General features: G+C 33.3%; 1 protein-coding gene across 5 annotated transcripts in view; it reads right to left on the bottom strand.

Annotated features, from left to right (window-relative positions):
• Nucleotides 1-3,454: 3,454 nt before the first annotated feature.
• Nucleotides 3,455-17,231, bottom strand: part of GABRA2 (gamma-aminobutyric acid type A receptor subunit alpha2) — a 151,909-nt gene continuing 138,132 nt past the window's right edge. For 4 of the 5 annotated variants that reach the window (XM_050791614.1, XM_050791615.1, XM_050791616.1 and 1 more), the window contains one exon: nt 3,455-7,350. In XM_050791614.1, coding sequence (XP_050647571.1) covers nt 7,054-7,350 — 297 coding nt within the window. In that variant the 3' untranslated portion in view covers nt 3,455-7,053. Of the gene's footprint in view, nt 7,351-13,240; nt 13,421-17,231 lie in introns of all 5 variants that reach the window. The other variant, XM_050791618.1, reaches the window with a different exon arrangement.

The raw sequence follows: 17,231 nt of genomic DNA, 5'->3' as shown, positions 1-17,231 counted from the left end.
AATTTACATGTGATTAGTTAGGAATTTTTTAAACAGCAAGCATGACATATTCAATAAAGGTCATATGATCAACTAGTGGCTTTTCCCAATTACAACAAGGTCACAATTACAAATATTGTTAGTTCTTGAGTTATTTTCTTGAACCAGAAAACCTACCAATAAGTATACTGTCACCCAGAAAATTTCGAATTTCACATAATGTGAATATCAAAGTTTGGTGTTGGAAGTTCTTCACATTCTCTATGCATGTGATTGTATTATTAATTTGTAGCAAAGGGAAAATACTTTATTCCTTTTATTTTGTATTCAAATGTAGCAATAAGTATGACATTTTTTAAAGTTTTCACTCACATCACAACTACTGTACACATTTAATGAAAGGTGATGTTCCTTAGTTTGAAGCACATCAAAACCTGAATTTCTATCTGCTCAGGAAAATCTTGAAAATGTATAGAAGACCAACAATTTTAAAATCAAGTGTAGTGCAGGCATCCCAGATTAACAAGCAATAAGGACTTATCTGTGGATGGTAAAGTTTAATTCATGAAAATTGTGACTCAATAATTGAGTTTTACTTATATCTTTCTAATTATACATTACACCTTTTTACACATTATGATCAATTTAAAGCACAATTGCTTCAATGACTATGTCGAATATGTTAAAAATAAATTGTGAACAAATCTATCAGTACTATTTCTAAAGTAATTCTGCAACTAACTCTTGATTTCTTAGCATCAGTTGTTTTTACAAATAAACTTTGTTGGAAATATACATGTATAGCCAATAATATAGTTTATATGGCCAATGCAATATAGTTTGCATTTGGCATCATGTTATGGTAAAGTCTTCTAAAAAGAAGCATGGAAAACTGACATTTTCAAACCTAGTAAGCTAATTGAACAATTACAATCCCACCAAAGGCATCCATTGGAATCATTTCAGGCCTCATTCTATAAACTGTAGCTTACAACAAAGTGATGAAAACAATACATAATCCTTGAAGTCCAATGAGATTAAATGTTATGAAACCAACAATATGGCAAATGAAAACAAATCTCTCCAACCACTAATAAAACTGGCAAAACTAGGAAAAAAAAAAAAAAAAAAAAAAAAGAAATGAAGGAAGTGCTTAGTTTTGCTTAATCAACATTAATCACTTTTAATACATGATCATTACTTGTGAACCAAAAAAGAGAACTGCAATATATTCCCAGAAACTAAATTGCACGAACGTTAGTAAATAACTAGCGTCACAAAAATGGGTATTGCTTACTGTACAGTACGGTTTTATTGTTTAGTGTTTGTTTTTTACTTGTTTGTTTTGTTGTGTAGAAAACCATGTAGTGGCTTCCTTATTGAATGAATATTCCCCAAAAGGCATAAATATAAATTTGAATTAAAGCAAAGAAAAAATGCAGATTTTCGGGGTTTTTTTGTTTGTTTTGTTTACTCTTCCAATAATATACATAAACTGGCATGTTGGTGTACTATACAGAAATTCTAGATTTCCAGAGCTTCAAGAATCACACAGTGATGATGGCTGTTGTGAGGATTGAATGAACTAATATGCATAAAAAACTTAGAACATTGACTAGTATGTGATGGGCTCTCTGTAAGACTGAACCATTCCAATTCAAAAAGTAAGGTATGAAACAAACCAGTAATGAATATACGTAACTTTGTATTTGTAAATAACCAGATATTTAACTTTTAAAAGAGCTTACACAAACCTCCATTGAGAGATCTGGCATTCAAAGATGTTTCTGTTCTATCTCATGAAGCAGAATTGCAAGATCATTTTTTTTTTTTTTTTTTTTTTGAGACGGAGTCTCGCTCTGTCGCCCAGGCTGGAGTGCAGTGGCGCGATCTCGGCTCACTGCAAGCTCCGCCTCCGGGGTTTACGCCATTCTCCTGCCTCAGCCTCCTGAGTAGCTGGGACTACAGGCGCCCGCCACCGCGCCCGGCTAATTTTTTGTATTTTTAGTAGAGACGGGGTTTCACCGTGGTCTCGATCTCCTGACCTTGTGATCCGCCCGCCTCAGCCTCCCAAAGTGCTGGGATTACAGGCGTGAGCCACCGCGCCCGGCTGTGCAAGATCATTTTGAATTCAATCTTTTTTCAAAAAAAAAAAAACCTAGAAATACATTCAAAAATGTTTACACCAACATAGAAAAGATATTTTTAGCCATATGCATAGCTCAAACCTAATTGTAATTAATAAGTTTGTTATGGATTTACTGAAAAAGGTATTCTATTGTGTAAGTTAACTGCTAGTTTAATAAGAGCTGAATTTGTGATAGGATCCATCAATAAAACAAATTGTTTAGATTTCATAAATTTATTCAAATTTCTTAAAATATTATTCCAAACATACCTAGGAATTACACACATACACACTCACAAACACACACACATCACTGACACACACAGCTAAGACCTTATTAAAAGATCTTTGGGAACATTACTGTAAGCTGAAACATAAACCTGTTAATTATTCTTTCCTATTGGCAATATTAGGTAATGTTATGTATTAAATGCATCATTGAGTAGTTTGAGGTGGGATGTATAATTACCTGTATAAGTTTTTCTTCATATATAAACAAACAAAAATAGAATATTTCAACTTAACAAGATTGGAGACACAGTGATCTAGATATGTTGATAATTAAGAATTTTAGCAAAAAAACAAAATTATGATATATAATATTTATAAGTAGATATTGAATAATTTATTACCTTCCCAAATGGATTTCACATGAACTTTCTCTACTTTAGTATTTTCATTATGATGCTATGATAGAATAATGACTTTTAAAATATTTGTTTGTCTACTTTTGTATAATTTATCTACAATAGAATAATAGCTCTTAGAATATTTGTGTGTCTACATATGTAAAATTTATCGATTTTCTCAGAAGTTAAAAAGGGAAAAATGCTTACTTGGTTTAATTAACAACAACCTCACGTTTCCTGTGGGTTCTTCTTTTCAATAATTCTGAGCTCTTAAATACTGATGGAAAATATTAATAACTTTAACATAAATTTTAATAGGAAAATATTATGGATATTAAATAATTATATTAAATATTTACTTTAATTTTTAAAGCATGAATTCAGTGGATAAAAATATAACTTGTCTTCTCCACACTGTTACAAGTGGTTTTGGTGTAGTGTCCACGTTTCTCAAGGATGCAGATGTCAAAAATAACTGCACCCCTCCCCAGTTAAAATTTTACACTTCTGGGTAGTTTAAATTAATAAAAGAGAAGCACGAGGTGCCTATGGTACCTCAATTAAAAGGAAAATAAATGGCACTATAGGATAGCAGTGGGTCGGGTACTGATCCCCTTGAAATTATGAATCTTTTCATATAATAAAAAATTTGGTCATTGCTTCAAAAATATGCAGATGAATGTAGGTGTGCCAGGAGACTAATAATCAGAATAATCTGTTTAGTAAATCTATTAACATAACCTGATATTTCCAAGTAGGTAATAAATATGTCTGTGTTTCACAGACATGTGTCTGAGGGCATCAGGCATAGAATGTATTAAACAAATTATTAATGGATGCCGAAGAACCATGACAGCGCAGGAGGTCACTTGAGCTACTTCCTTTCTTCTTTCATTGGAGTGATGACAGGCCGTGCCAAAATAAAGTACCTATAAAGCTTTGGTGCTCTTCTAGAATCCATGATTATATCATGGCAGGGTTTGTGTCCCTCAACCAGGAATTCGAAAAGAGCCACATAAATGCAAATTATACATATGAAATAATGAGAGTAAAATAATAGATTCTGTGTTGTTTTTAAAAATAAACTATGAACTATTTAAGAAAAAAAAATTAGAAACATGGCTCAAGGGGATCATTTATCCAAACCTGAGATAAATTCAAAACAGAGAGATCCCTGAAAACATTTCTAAACATTAAGATTGGCACTTAATAAAATCACTAAAGATTTAAAAAAATATTAAATGGTTATATTTGTTCCATTTTATAGTCAAACATATAGGAACATAAACAGGAGAAAAGAGAAAAACAGCCACCCATCTTAGCACATTAGTGGCATCATTAAAGAACTCCCAGTACTAAATTAATTTACATGTTTTATGTAGTCTTTAATTTCAAGTCATTATAAGAATGAGATGCACTTAAAATTTCAACTAAATTCAGTGGGTATGACATGAGTGATATCAACACCAATTACAAGGCATGGCAGAGGAAGTAAAAAATATTTTTGAATAAATATTAGTTAAATCAGAGTAGTAGCTATAAAATAATGAGATTATATCTCTATATATGTACATGTAGTTATCTACATTTTATACATACCATAACTCTTTATGTAATTGTACAACTGCATAAAATAGGTATAATCTTATGGGCCAAAGAAATCAGTGTTAGTATATATAAAATGTATTTCCTGAAAAATTGGCCTGATTGTGATAAATTAATATCCTTTTAAATTTGTTTTTAAATTGGTTCATGGAAAGGAGAATAATTGTTAAGAATCTTGTTCTATAATTTAAAAGCAATTTCCATGGAGCATCCCTAGTCTCCCTACAAGAGCAGAAGCTCCTTTTGATTTATTTAAACATTGAAAGAAGAAGAAATATGTAAAAAGTACACCAAAGTTTAAAGAAATAACGGAGAATTCTGATCCCCATCACTGAAAAATCTAAACTGCCAGAATGTCATTGCACTCAAATAAAATTTTAACTGAAATTTAAAAAAAGAGTAACAGCAATAAATTTCCTGTTCGATCTGCCACAAGTGCTAATAATACTGGTGCCATCAATATAGTAGCAGCTCTTTGCCCAAAGTATAGATGAGTCTTTTCTGTGGTCATACAGAAACTGTTATTTACAACGGTTTTTACATATACACATATTTATAAATTTATAACTTATAGTCAGACATTAAGGGGGCAATGTGGACTTTACAAGCAAAATATTCTTAAAGTATCTAATAATGCATACCATATAGAGCAGTTTCATTGTTTGCCTTCTAGCATTGTGTACTTTCTCATACAATTGCACACATCCCTAAACTATACAGAAGAACTATGCTGTATTTAAAAGTATAAGAAAACAGGGTATCTTCTATTTCAATGTATGAATAAAGTGCACATTTTAAAACTAGGTGACAAAGAAGGTGTTACTGGAAGGGAATTAAAGAAATACATTTATTGGCTCATATAACAATTTTAGTTTATGAAGGATTATGGATTACCTTTTGTGAGGGAATTTTTAATGTCAACGTTGTCTTCTTGGCAAATTCCGTTAATAAGTTGCATTTGTGACCTTGGTTTTATACAATCATGCAAAGCATATAATAGAATCACGTTGAAACAAAGAAAATTTAAAAAATGAGACAAAGGAATAGCAATTTTTGTTGAGATTTTCCTTATTTCCATAGATACTCCTTTTATTGATTTTATTAACATACCTATTTATGCACTATGCTCAAATACTGTACAAAACTGCAATAAATGTTACTATTTGACTACTTATGTTTCTACAAAAACACCATCGTAAAGGTGCATATATTGGTAAAAGTCAACTAATAACTGCTAATATACGTGTCAATCAAAAGTATCTGAGGTTTGCCAAAAACTTTGAATCTAGGCATAATACACAATTTTTAACTTGTATTAGCATATTTCAGGGGCATAAATAATATTTTAAAATATTAAAAGAAAAATGAATTTTACCCATTAATAGCTAGTACTTATATAAAATTTAAAGTTGTGGTTTCTAATTTAGGGGTGTGTGTGTGTAGTATGAGTGTGCGTGTGTGTTTATGTTTGTGCGCGTGAAATAATCCACAATCTATTGGCAATGTTTTAAAGCTGCAGTGTAAAAATGTTCAACCCTTACCAAAACCTCTTCTGGTATACAAAGCTGTTGTAAATTTGAGTCAGTGAAATTTAAAGTTGCAATTTACAAAAGCAGATTTACATTAATTCTTATCTGAAAGAACTGCTTTCACAAGAGAAAAATGTGCCAATTAACTGCCCTTTCCTTTATAATTAGTGGCTTCTGAGTCCTGAAAAGAAGCCTTAAGGCAGAATTTGCAGTAAACAGGAAAGAGGAGTATCATGTAAGTGCTTGCCATAGTGCGGGGCACCTGTGAATGCTCATCAGTGGGAGTTTTTGGCACAATTTTCTAATCCAATATGCATGTTGCTCCACAGCAACCAAACTGGATGCTTTTTCCAGTCTCCAGCACCAGTAAAATTTAGCTGATCAATTTCAATACAACACATACCTGGAAAGATTAAGACACATTTATTTTCTTTTTTTAAAATCAAGGTAGTATCCAATGACTAAAATTAATTGTAGGATTTCAATTATTACTTTCAAATAAACTCTGAAGCTAAAAGTGTAATGACAATGACACTCCAATAGTTACTAAATCGTAGGCATAATTAACATCCTGTCGGGCTGACTCAAAATTATTTGAGCTTGTCATGCTGTAATATGTTCATGGCTATAGATACTATACAGAGTAATTAAAAGCTGATTTCAAATCTCTAGTTTTTCTTATGTGTGCCAAGCTTCCAGTTACATTAGCAGGGACTCTGAGCATTCATGAACGGTGCTGATGTTGCAGATACAATGTTTGTTACTTCAAATAATTCATCTAGAAATGACAATGTTATCTTCCATCATAATCAAGCAACAGTAGAAAATACTCCTATTTAAGAGCTAAACCAAAAGGGTCCACAAAAGGTCATACAGGATCCCCATTTTCATCTCTATTAGAAGAATAGGAAATAAATCAGGTCATCTGAAATTCACTTTAAATCAGGTCCTAGGATAAATCTTTTAAAAAGGCAATGGCTGTTTTGGCATGGAGTGTTTTCCATCTGCAGTTCCATGAGTTAGCAAATGCATGTCTCCATTAAAGGTCTACTAGTAAGCTATGTCACTATATACATACTGTACATGTTGGATCACAAATTAGCAGTTATTAGTCAGACTGTACATAGCAAAACAAACCAAATTTAATGTTGCTATACATCCCAAATATAACATGGGTCTCAATTCAAGGACTGACCCCTAATACAGGTTCTCTGTTTAGATATGTAGCCCAGTAAACTAAATTAAATGTACCAAACAAAACTGGAAAAACTATTCTGGACATTCTGTCAATTTTGCTAACACTGTTAAAAGTTTTCTTGGCTTCAGCTGGCTTGTTTTCCGGCTTCTTGTTGGGTTCTGGTGTGGTTGCGCTCTTGGAGATGGTGGAAAGAACTGGATCTTTTGAAAGATTCGGGGCATAATTGGCAACAGCCACTGCATAAGCATTGTTCTGTATCATAACGGAAGCCTTTTCTTTTTTCTATTGAAAAATACAAAAATTAACAGAGTGTGAGTTGAGTTTGCAACTTAACATTTTCTAAAGTCCACTTCAAATTCTGAAGGAAAGTATCCTAATACAAATGATCATGCATTAGGAAAATCCAGAAATTAGGAAAATAAATAAAGGTGTTTATTAAATTAAAAATCCATTAGGGTGAGAAAACCCCCAGAGTAAAATTAATGGTACCACTTTCCTGGAGAATCATTTTGGTTGTGGGTTGACATGGAAAATAAACAATGGAAAGTACAAGTTTAAAAATCAATATAACTTTTCTTTTCTCATGAGCCAGTCAAGCATTTGTCAAATGAATGACTGAATAACTGAAATGTAGAAATATTTTAACAAGAGGAATGATAATCTACAATGAATGATCCCACATTTCTAGCTTCGTAACAGGATTCCCTCCCACCTCACGTCAAAGTCATATAGCAATGCTTTACTCAGATAATGGGAAATCATAACCTTATGAAGATGGCAGTGCAACAAATCCTAGAAACATAGAAGAAGAATAAAATACAAAGTCTTGGATTTTTGCTTAGCTCATCCGGTTTCTCTTTATAATCTCTAGTTCCGTTATCACAAACTCTGGTCTCAGTCACTATTATCTCCTGCCTGCACTTTGTGTCCTAGCTTGGCTTGCTTTTGTCCAACCATTAGACACATTAAAGCCAAAAGAATCTTTTTTTAAGACATAAATTGGATTATTTAACTTCTATGCTTACATCCCTTAAAGACTATTTCATGGAACTTAGAATGGAAACAACATTTTTTACAATGGCTTCTTTCTTTTGCTCATTACCTACTGGTTCCCCTGAAATAACCTCAGTTTTCAAAATACTTTCTTGCTTTGGTGCCATGCTTTTTTCAACATGGTAGTTCCCCAGCCCAGAAGACCTCAGTTTTGAAAACCTGGAATACCTTCTCCCCAACCCATTTTTCACATGACCACCAATTCCTACTCTTATTTTGGTCTTGGTTTAAATGCCATTTCCTAAGAAAGGACTTTCTTAAGGCCACCCTAACTAAACATATCTTTGCTCCCCATATATGCTCATTCATAACACCCTAATTTGTTTCCATTATAACATTTTTCAAAATGTGTTATTTCTTAGTCATGTGATTATTCGATTGACATCTTGCTTTCTCATTCAACGAAGGCTGGTGCTGCTTCTGTCTTGTTCACCTTTGCAATCTTAGCACTTAGCATGAAGCCTTCCACAAGTTAGCCACATAATACGTCAGTGAAATAATATATAATTCATTTAATAAAATGAAAATATAAATAGTATTTATCTGTTTCTTTACTAATGTAAATATATTGTTAGTTACTTAAATACAAAGTAAATTGAGACAGCAGTGAATTAGCCAAAATAGTGAGCAATGTGTAAAGCAACAGATAGAGAGGACAAATTGGTCAACAATCATATTTTGACTTTTAGTTATTTTAATTAAGAGCTTTCAAAGTGTTCAAATAAGTTACAAACGGAGCTCTGAAAGCCCAAGAGATTCTAAAAACAGTCATGGATTACCCATCTTTCACTGGCCTGAGTTTCTCCCTCTCCTCTTTCCCCTACTGACATTCTTCCAGATCTGGCTTAATTATGAAAGAAGGAAGGATGAGAGATCTCCATTTGTAACTTTATAAAAGCTACAAAATACCTTTTCTTCAGTAATGATGCAAGTATTTCCAGTGTTACAAATAGAGGATAATGTCCAAGTGAAAAACTGATAAGGAAAGTATAGCTAACACTTTTTGAGCACTAGAATGTGTCAGGTTGATTGCTAGCCAAGGTGACATCTCTGACAAACCTCACCACGGGATAGGAAGTTCCCTTATTAACCCCATGATATAAGTTCAAAAATGAAGGCTGAAAAAGTTTTGTGACTTGACCGGGTCTCTGCCTGTTAAATGGCCAAAAGAGCACTCAAACTTAGATGTATCTGACTTCTAAACCTCTGCTTTTAAACACCATGCCATATGATTTTCTGTCTGAGTAAGCTGTTTGAGATATGGGAGTGTGCTTTTTCCTAAAATATTCTTGTTGAGGTTTATACCAATAAGTCAATCTTCAAAAAGGATTTTTCAACTTATAATGTATATAATACATAGTGTTTATATTATTATTTGAACCAAATTGAAACATAATTTAAAATGATATCAAATTGCACATATAAAGAATCTGGGCCTTGAGAAATTTCCTTAATATTTTTCTTCAGCTCGTAACTTGACGAGAGGAAGATAATGATACTAAAAGTATATCAAACTGTTGTAATAAGCGAGTGGGTGAATATATTATTCTAACCACATTGAGAAACACATATTCTCCTAGTGGGCTGCAAATCATAACTATTACAAGCCAGACAGTGATTATTGGTATACAAGATGTTAAGGCAATATAATTTATTATGTGTTAGGTAGAAGAAGACAAATATTTTGTTGAAGAACTCAAGGAAAGTTTGATGGAAGTAGGACATTTATGGTGGATGAGGAACTATGGTGTAGGATTTAGACATGTAGACAAAGAAACATAAGATATAAATGTCTTTTGTTGCAACAGCAGTCTCCAGCTAGAAACCCTATACTAATTTTAACCGATATTTCTTGCCCCCCCACCCCTGAATACCCTTCATTTGCACATATATGCACAAGAAATACAGGTACAAAATCTTTGTAAAACTTTAGAGCAGAGGCACTAATCAATCTGAACAGACACTCTGACCAATTAGAAATGAGAAGCAGCACATACCAGCCAAGTATCAACTCTGCATATTTGTATGTTGGCATTTTTTGTTCCATGCTAACACTGTGGACTCTTTAATAAGCAGTGTTAAAACTTGTTCCAAGTTATGTTTGTAATTTTTATTGACAGCTATAAATGACAAAATTCACCTTATTTTCATAATTGTTTAAAGTATGGCTTTAATCTCTGAATCAGTGTAAACTTCAGAGTAGGGCTCAGAACCTAAAAAGGTAATGGTTTTGATTCTCTTGTAACTTGGAAACTACCATTTTCAGGACCAAGTAAGCAAAGTACAACAGCTATACGTACCATTTTTAGTTAAGAACCCGGTTATTGGCACCTGTAATTTCTTACCAATTCACTGAATGAAGGGCAGGGCATTCCTATGGTGCTACATCTTCTGAATTCCTAGCCACAGCACAGCAAAGCTTTTCTGGCTCAGAATTTTACAAAGTCTTATTTTAAAGGGGAAAATAACTCCCCTCAGTCCATTTGAAAGTAACAACTGCAAATCTATAGTGAAGCAGACTGTTTCTCTTTATTTAAAACTAAAACCATGTTTATGGAGAAAAAAATACTGTTGAATTCATAGCTGACTTAGAATTCTAAGATCTTCTAAAGCAGAGTCTGTAAGTTAAGTCTGGATAATATATATTATTAATATTCTTTATAAGACCCAGATTTGATAGTGATAGTACCAAAGAATATCCATACCCTAGGTAAATGATAACCGGGAAGTATTACATGGCCCTATTCACTATCGACTTCCATTAAAAATAACTATGTTGTGAGAAATCGTACAATAGAGACCTCTTTGAATATCATGCAGGCTTTGGATCGAGCCAGACCATCAGCAGGCTGAATCCTTGGGCCACATGACTGATTCTGCTTTATTTAATGTAACTTTTAGCTTACACTCAGAACCTGAAGAGAAACAATCCAATGAAAACCTTTGTGTTAATAATTAAAAACAGTACTCATTTTCATAAATGAATTTTTTATACTCATGTTCCTATACAAAAAGTTTTGTTTCTTTTGAGAACTAGAAAAGTTCTGATAGTTCTGACGGCCTAACTTCCTATTGTCTAATCTCATGATGTATTTTTTTTTTTTTTTTTTTTTTTTTTTTGAGACGGAGTCTCGCTCTGTCACCCAGGCTGGAGTACAGTGGCCGGATCTCAGCTCACTGCAAGCTCCGCCACCCGGGTTTACGCCATTCTCCTGCCTCAGCCTCCCGAGTAGCTGGGACTACAGGCGCCAGCCACCACGCCCGGCTAATTTTTTGTATTTTTAGTAGAGACGGGGTTTCACCGTGTTAGCCCGGATGGTCTTGATCTCCTGACCTCGTGATCTGCCCGTCTCGGCCTCCCAAAGTGCTGGGATTACAGCCTTGAGCCACCGCGCCCGGCCTCTCATGCTGTATTTCTACTTTAAGGCACCTAGATCGTCCGCTTCGTATCATTTCTGAGAATAAGGCCAGGTATAGCCAAAAATATACACTGTGTTTCAGAAGTCCATTTTCAAAAAAGGTAATGTTACAAGTTGAGAATGGGATCAGTGGGAAGGAGACTAGGGATCATGCAGGCAAACTGACACTATTTTCTATGAATTGTAAGTAATTCTCATGACTTTTGAAATCTATGCATGAATGACTGATACAATCTCTCTCCAGAATTCTTAACCACTAAGTTTCACTAGACTTCTCTACCTACATGTCCCACAGGTAATTAAAACAAACAAAAAATGTCCAGAAATGCACTCAGCTTCCATCCACTCTCACTTCTTGCCGAAATCTGTACACTCACTTTTACCCCTAACTTGCTACAGGTGACACAATTCAGCCAGAACTGATAATTAACTCCACATTGTCCCCTGGTTACCTCCTTGCTATCACCAGGCTAACACTGATTCAGCTCTGAGTCACGTCGACTGAGATAGCACTTCCTACTGCCTGCACTTCCTTGCCATTTCATGCCTTTCTGCAGGACCCTGGTGTTTGCCTCTACAATGAAACATGTATGTATCTTTTTCACTTTTGTTTTCCTTGCACTTCATTGCAAGCTCTTTGAAGGCACAGACTGTGTATTGCAGAGCTCCTAGCATAGTTCCTGGCTCAGAGCAGGCTCAGAAACATTTGCTTAATGATAAATGAGTGGCATGTAACTAAAATGCTTACTATGATAAAAATGTATATATAACTTATCAAGTATAACTTAAGATAATATGTTATATAGACTATAATAAATACTTTATTGGATCAATTGATACAGAATTCAAAAGCTTATTCTTCAATTCTATTATGTAAGTCTCCTGAATGTCTTCAATTTCACCATCTACAGATGTGTAAGACTGGGAAATAATAAAACAGGCTCAATTTAAAAAATCAAAGCTTGTGGAAGCTGTTTTATTTGTCATTTAGACCCATACCAGAAGGTGAAGATTTGATTTATAAACAAAACTATATATACATAAAATATTATATATTATGTATTATCTGGGTGGGGGTAAACTATGCTGTTATACAGTTTGTTGAATGTTCAGTTATCAATGAAGTGGAATGAAAAAAAATATAACCCACACAAATTGATTTTCCATTTTAAAATGGCATGTAACAGGCTTAAGTATATTTTGAGTGTATCACTTTATTGCAGTCTTTGGATATATATTTAAAATATGAAGTCTGGAAAAATCCGGATTACAGAAATTAAAATGTCTTACACCATTGTATCAAAACAATCTTGACTTCCTATGAGTTGTAGAGAAAATAATTTGCTAGTAACTTCAGCCAATGTTCTAGCTAACATATAAACACCTATGAGTAAAGTGACCTGGCCTTTGAATGAAAATAACAATTACATGGTTTGGAGTCAGAAAGAATCTTAGGGACTGTTCCTTACAATAAAGAAATGGGGCTCTCATTCAAACACTAAATATAATAGGCTTTGGAGAAAAAAATCAGGTCTCCAAAGTATAAATCTATGCTTTTTCTACCATCTCATGTTGCCTTTTTACAGTTATTGCGGCTACTAGAAAGCCCATTACTTGTAAAATAACAACATGCTCATTGGTCAGATAATGCTATTGTTAACTGTCTACTAATCATCCTGACTGAGAAAAGTGATACTTACAGAAGATTCTTTGAAGGTTAAACAGTCCATCCACTTCTCTAAGTACTCTAAAGTCTTTTCTTGGAATAAACTGGGCCATGAGAAAGCTATATACTTGGACCATATTAGCTTAGCTCCTTGAAGAACTGCTTTCACTGAGTTGTATGTTAATATAATGCCTTCAGCTTTTATTGAAGGGGACTACAAGAAACATCAATATGAAATCCATTATTGCATTTATTGGGAAAAAATTGACATCACTTGCTACAGTACCCAGCTTCCCCTAATTTAAAAAAAAAAAAAAAAAAGCCAACATGATATTTTTTTCAAAAGGCAATTTCAGAGTAAGGCAAGTTTTTCTCTGAGAAAATTTATATCTCCAAAGAAAAATAACTCTTCCCTCCCCCAAGGTGTTACTTTGGTCACCAAGAAGCTGAGAATTTGAAGCTTAACTACTATTGCAATTGACTGCAGCTAATGTGCTAGCCCAAAGATAAATGTATTTGAGTCTATTTTCTTTCACCTTGATTTTCTAATTTTATTTCTATTTTATTCAATTATAATTTAAGTGAATACATTCTTTCGATAAACTGCCTGAAATACTTTGGAACAAAGCAGGACCTTATGAATACAAATAAATAAATAAATACACTTGAAAATATGATGTTTTCTATGAATTAAATAAAATGACTCAAAACAATAGCACATTCCATAACTGTTTGGATATTCTGTTCCTATGTCTACGTTTTGAGTAATTTATTATCTAGTGTTTTCTATACTTTCCTTAGCCAGTTTGGACTCACTGACTCAGCTTTAGAATTGAAAGCAAACTCAAAGAATTAAAGTAAATACATTTTTTATCAATTCAATAAAATATGTACTAAATACTGTGCTAAGTAACAGCAGATATGATGATGAATAAGGCAAGACATTGTCCACTCAGATCTTGTAAACTAGTGCAAGAAACAGACTTATTTGCAATACAACTATAATGTAATGAGATGTTGTAAAAATAATTCATACCAAGTGGTGTCAAAACACAGTTTTGGGAATGAGAGGAGTTAAATACATTAGTCTGAAAAGTTTTCATATTATGTAAAATCACATAGATCTTAACAAATAATAGGAGTTTGTCAGTTAGCAGAAGAAGAAGACATATTATTGCAAGAGGGGTCAGGAGGTCTAATGTTATGGAGCTGTGTAGAGGCATGGATGTTTGGGGAAATGATGGTGGCTAGTAATGGTTAGAGAAATAATATGACTATGAAACTTAGATCTGTCCTCAATCCTGGATTCACTACCTATTAGATGTGTGATTCTGACCAAGTAACTTTAATGACCACTTTTCATTTCTAAAATAGAAATATTCCAGGCACATAGAAGTAAAAACATAATAAAAATCTTCCTTATTATTCATCATAAAAACAAACATAAGAGAAAACTATATACTTGGGCCATATTAGCTTAGCTCCTTGAATAACTGTCTTTAATAATTCATTAAAGAACTGAAGAGTTAGTTAAATGATCTGATTTATGATTTAGAATAACTCCGATAGTAATGTAGAGATAGATAAGAAGAAGACACGATTAAAAATATAAAGGAGTAACAAAAACTATAAAAAGTATGAGAGATGGTGAAAATATGGTCTAAGATATGTAAGGAAAATAACGGACAAGATTTAATGACTGACTAAATGTTGAGCGATACTTCCAAGTTGCTGGCTTGTAAGATTAGGTTGTGGCATTAACTGAAGTACCAATTACTGATGAATAACTAGGTATGGGCAGTGGAAAGATATAAAATCAATTTTCTTGTATCCTTTCTAAAACAGATATTGTTATATTCATGTTGAGATTGAGATTGAGATGTTATATTCAGGTAGAAATGCTCCAGGAAGAGGTTAGATATACTATCTTGTAAGTTAAAAGGTATGGTGTATAGTTATTGATAATGACCTTGAATAGTGAAATGAAGGCAAGGGTTTTAAATTTGGATTGGGTAATACCTCTTTAAATCATACCATATTTACTGAGCACCTAACACATGTAAGAGCCTGTACAAAATGCCAGAAAGAAGTGATGTATTAAACAAAAATGGTCATTTTCATAATCAGTGAAGGAGCTGAGACAGAAACATGCAATTACAAACTACAATAAAGGCTCTAATGCAAAAGAACAGAGTACTGTACACACTTATAATGGAGGCCTCATCATTTACAAATTACAGAAATTTCCTGAGGAATTGATATTTGTGCTAAGGATGGCAAATGGGGGGACAGTATGCTTAGTGTTGCAGATATTCATGCAAGCATTGTCAGTAAAACCCTTAAAGTGAGAATCACACAGTGAATACTGAAAACAAAAACAGCATTAAAGAAAGCAGAATTAAATGTCTTTAGGGATAAACAAGAACAGATGCCAGGGAAGCTGGGTCCACTCTGAACTCTGGCAGAGAATCAAAAAACAGAAAATGAATAGTGGCAGCTGCCAGGATGTGAGGGAGGAAAGCTGATCCTCCGAAGTTTGATTTAAGAAGGAAAAGAAGAGAAAAAGTTGCTGTGCTGTGCCTGAAGAACGATACTGGAGCATAACAGTAAAAAAAATTTAATGGGGATTCCTTGAGAAAAATAGGAAAATTATTTTCAGATCTTAAAGTATGGAGGTTATTAGTGCTCTTCAGCTACAAGATAGTAAATGAAAAGGAAATTAGATTATAGTTGGTCGAGAATTAAGTTGAAAGTGATAACATTGCAAGTAAAGCTTTAAAAAAGTTTGAATATAGAAAGAGGCAAGAAACTGAGGATGTGGGAAGAAAGTGGCATAGGATTGGAAAAAGTTTTCTTCTTGGTAAATGAAGCATATTAAGCATCTTCATAAGCTGAAAGAAAGGAGGCAGTTGAAAATAATAAGATGGCTTTGAAGACATAAAATAATAAAACAATAACTAATGGTACCGGTTTGAGAAAGCAAGAAGGAAAGAGATCAAATCAAGAGCTGGGTGAAAGAATTTGTATTGAGCAAAAGGAGAAAAGGAAAAACATTGGATATGAAAAACGGTTCCATAAGAGCCTGGAGTTGCATAAATAGACACCTTTGTATATGGAAAGGCATAACAATTTGGAGTTTGATGATCTGATCCAGCATTGTATTTTTCTAATGATAAGGTTTTCTTGCCTAATTTCACAACTGAGGCTAAAAGTAGTATAAAGTCCTGCCCAAGCCTACAGAGTAAGGTAGCTTTGCCTTTTAATATAGAGCTCAAACGTAGTATGAATATAACTGAGAGTGTTTATTTATTTATTTGCAAAACCGAAATTTAAGTATCAGTGCACATTCTACATGTAACATGTTGAGTGTGCCATCCACATGTAAACAGGCTAAAGATATATGTCTTTTTCTTAAAACATACAATATCAATATGTAGCTGAATCATTATTTTTACGGGCAAATTGATACTTGGTATTTTATGAATTTTCAAAGAACTTTTCATTTGCTCCTTGGGTTGATAGATAACCACATTTGCTCATGTTTACTAATGTCACACAAAAAAGGACTTCCATAAGCCTGGTTAGTCAGAAAGGGCACTACAAACAGCCTGTGGACAAAAACTCTGTATTTAAAGAGAATTATAATTTTCTACTTAAAAATTAAGTCTAAGGAATATTAAAGTAAAAGCAGATAAGCTACTTTAGGGCACTCTTCTGGATTTCCTTTTAGTTTTAAGGACATTTTAGTTCTTAGTCCGAAGGTAGGTTTATGAAACAACTCTCAAACTCATCTGAATCATGAAATTGGATAGAAAACCCACTGATAAATTCATTATATATATATATATATACACACACACATATATATATATATATTTTTTTTACAAAACTTTCCATGAAGGCAAAGAAGTCCTCCCACTGGTATTACATAGTCAGATTTAAGATCACAAACTCATTCATTCCTTTATACAATAAATATTTATGAAATGCCTGCTAAGGACCAGACACTGTGCTGGGCACTCTAG

This window comes from Macaca thibetana, chromosome 5 (assembly GCF_024542745.1).
Source record: "Macaca thibetana thibetana isolate TM-01 chromosome 5, ASM2454274v1, whole genome shotgun sequence".
Classification (NCBI taxonomy): Eukaryota; Metazoa; Chordata; class Mammalia; order Primates; family Cercopithecidae; genus Macaca; species Macaca thibetana.
This window is presented reverse-complemented; position numbering and strand designations above follow the sequence as displayed.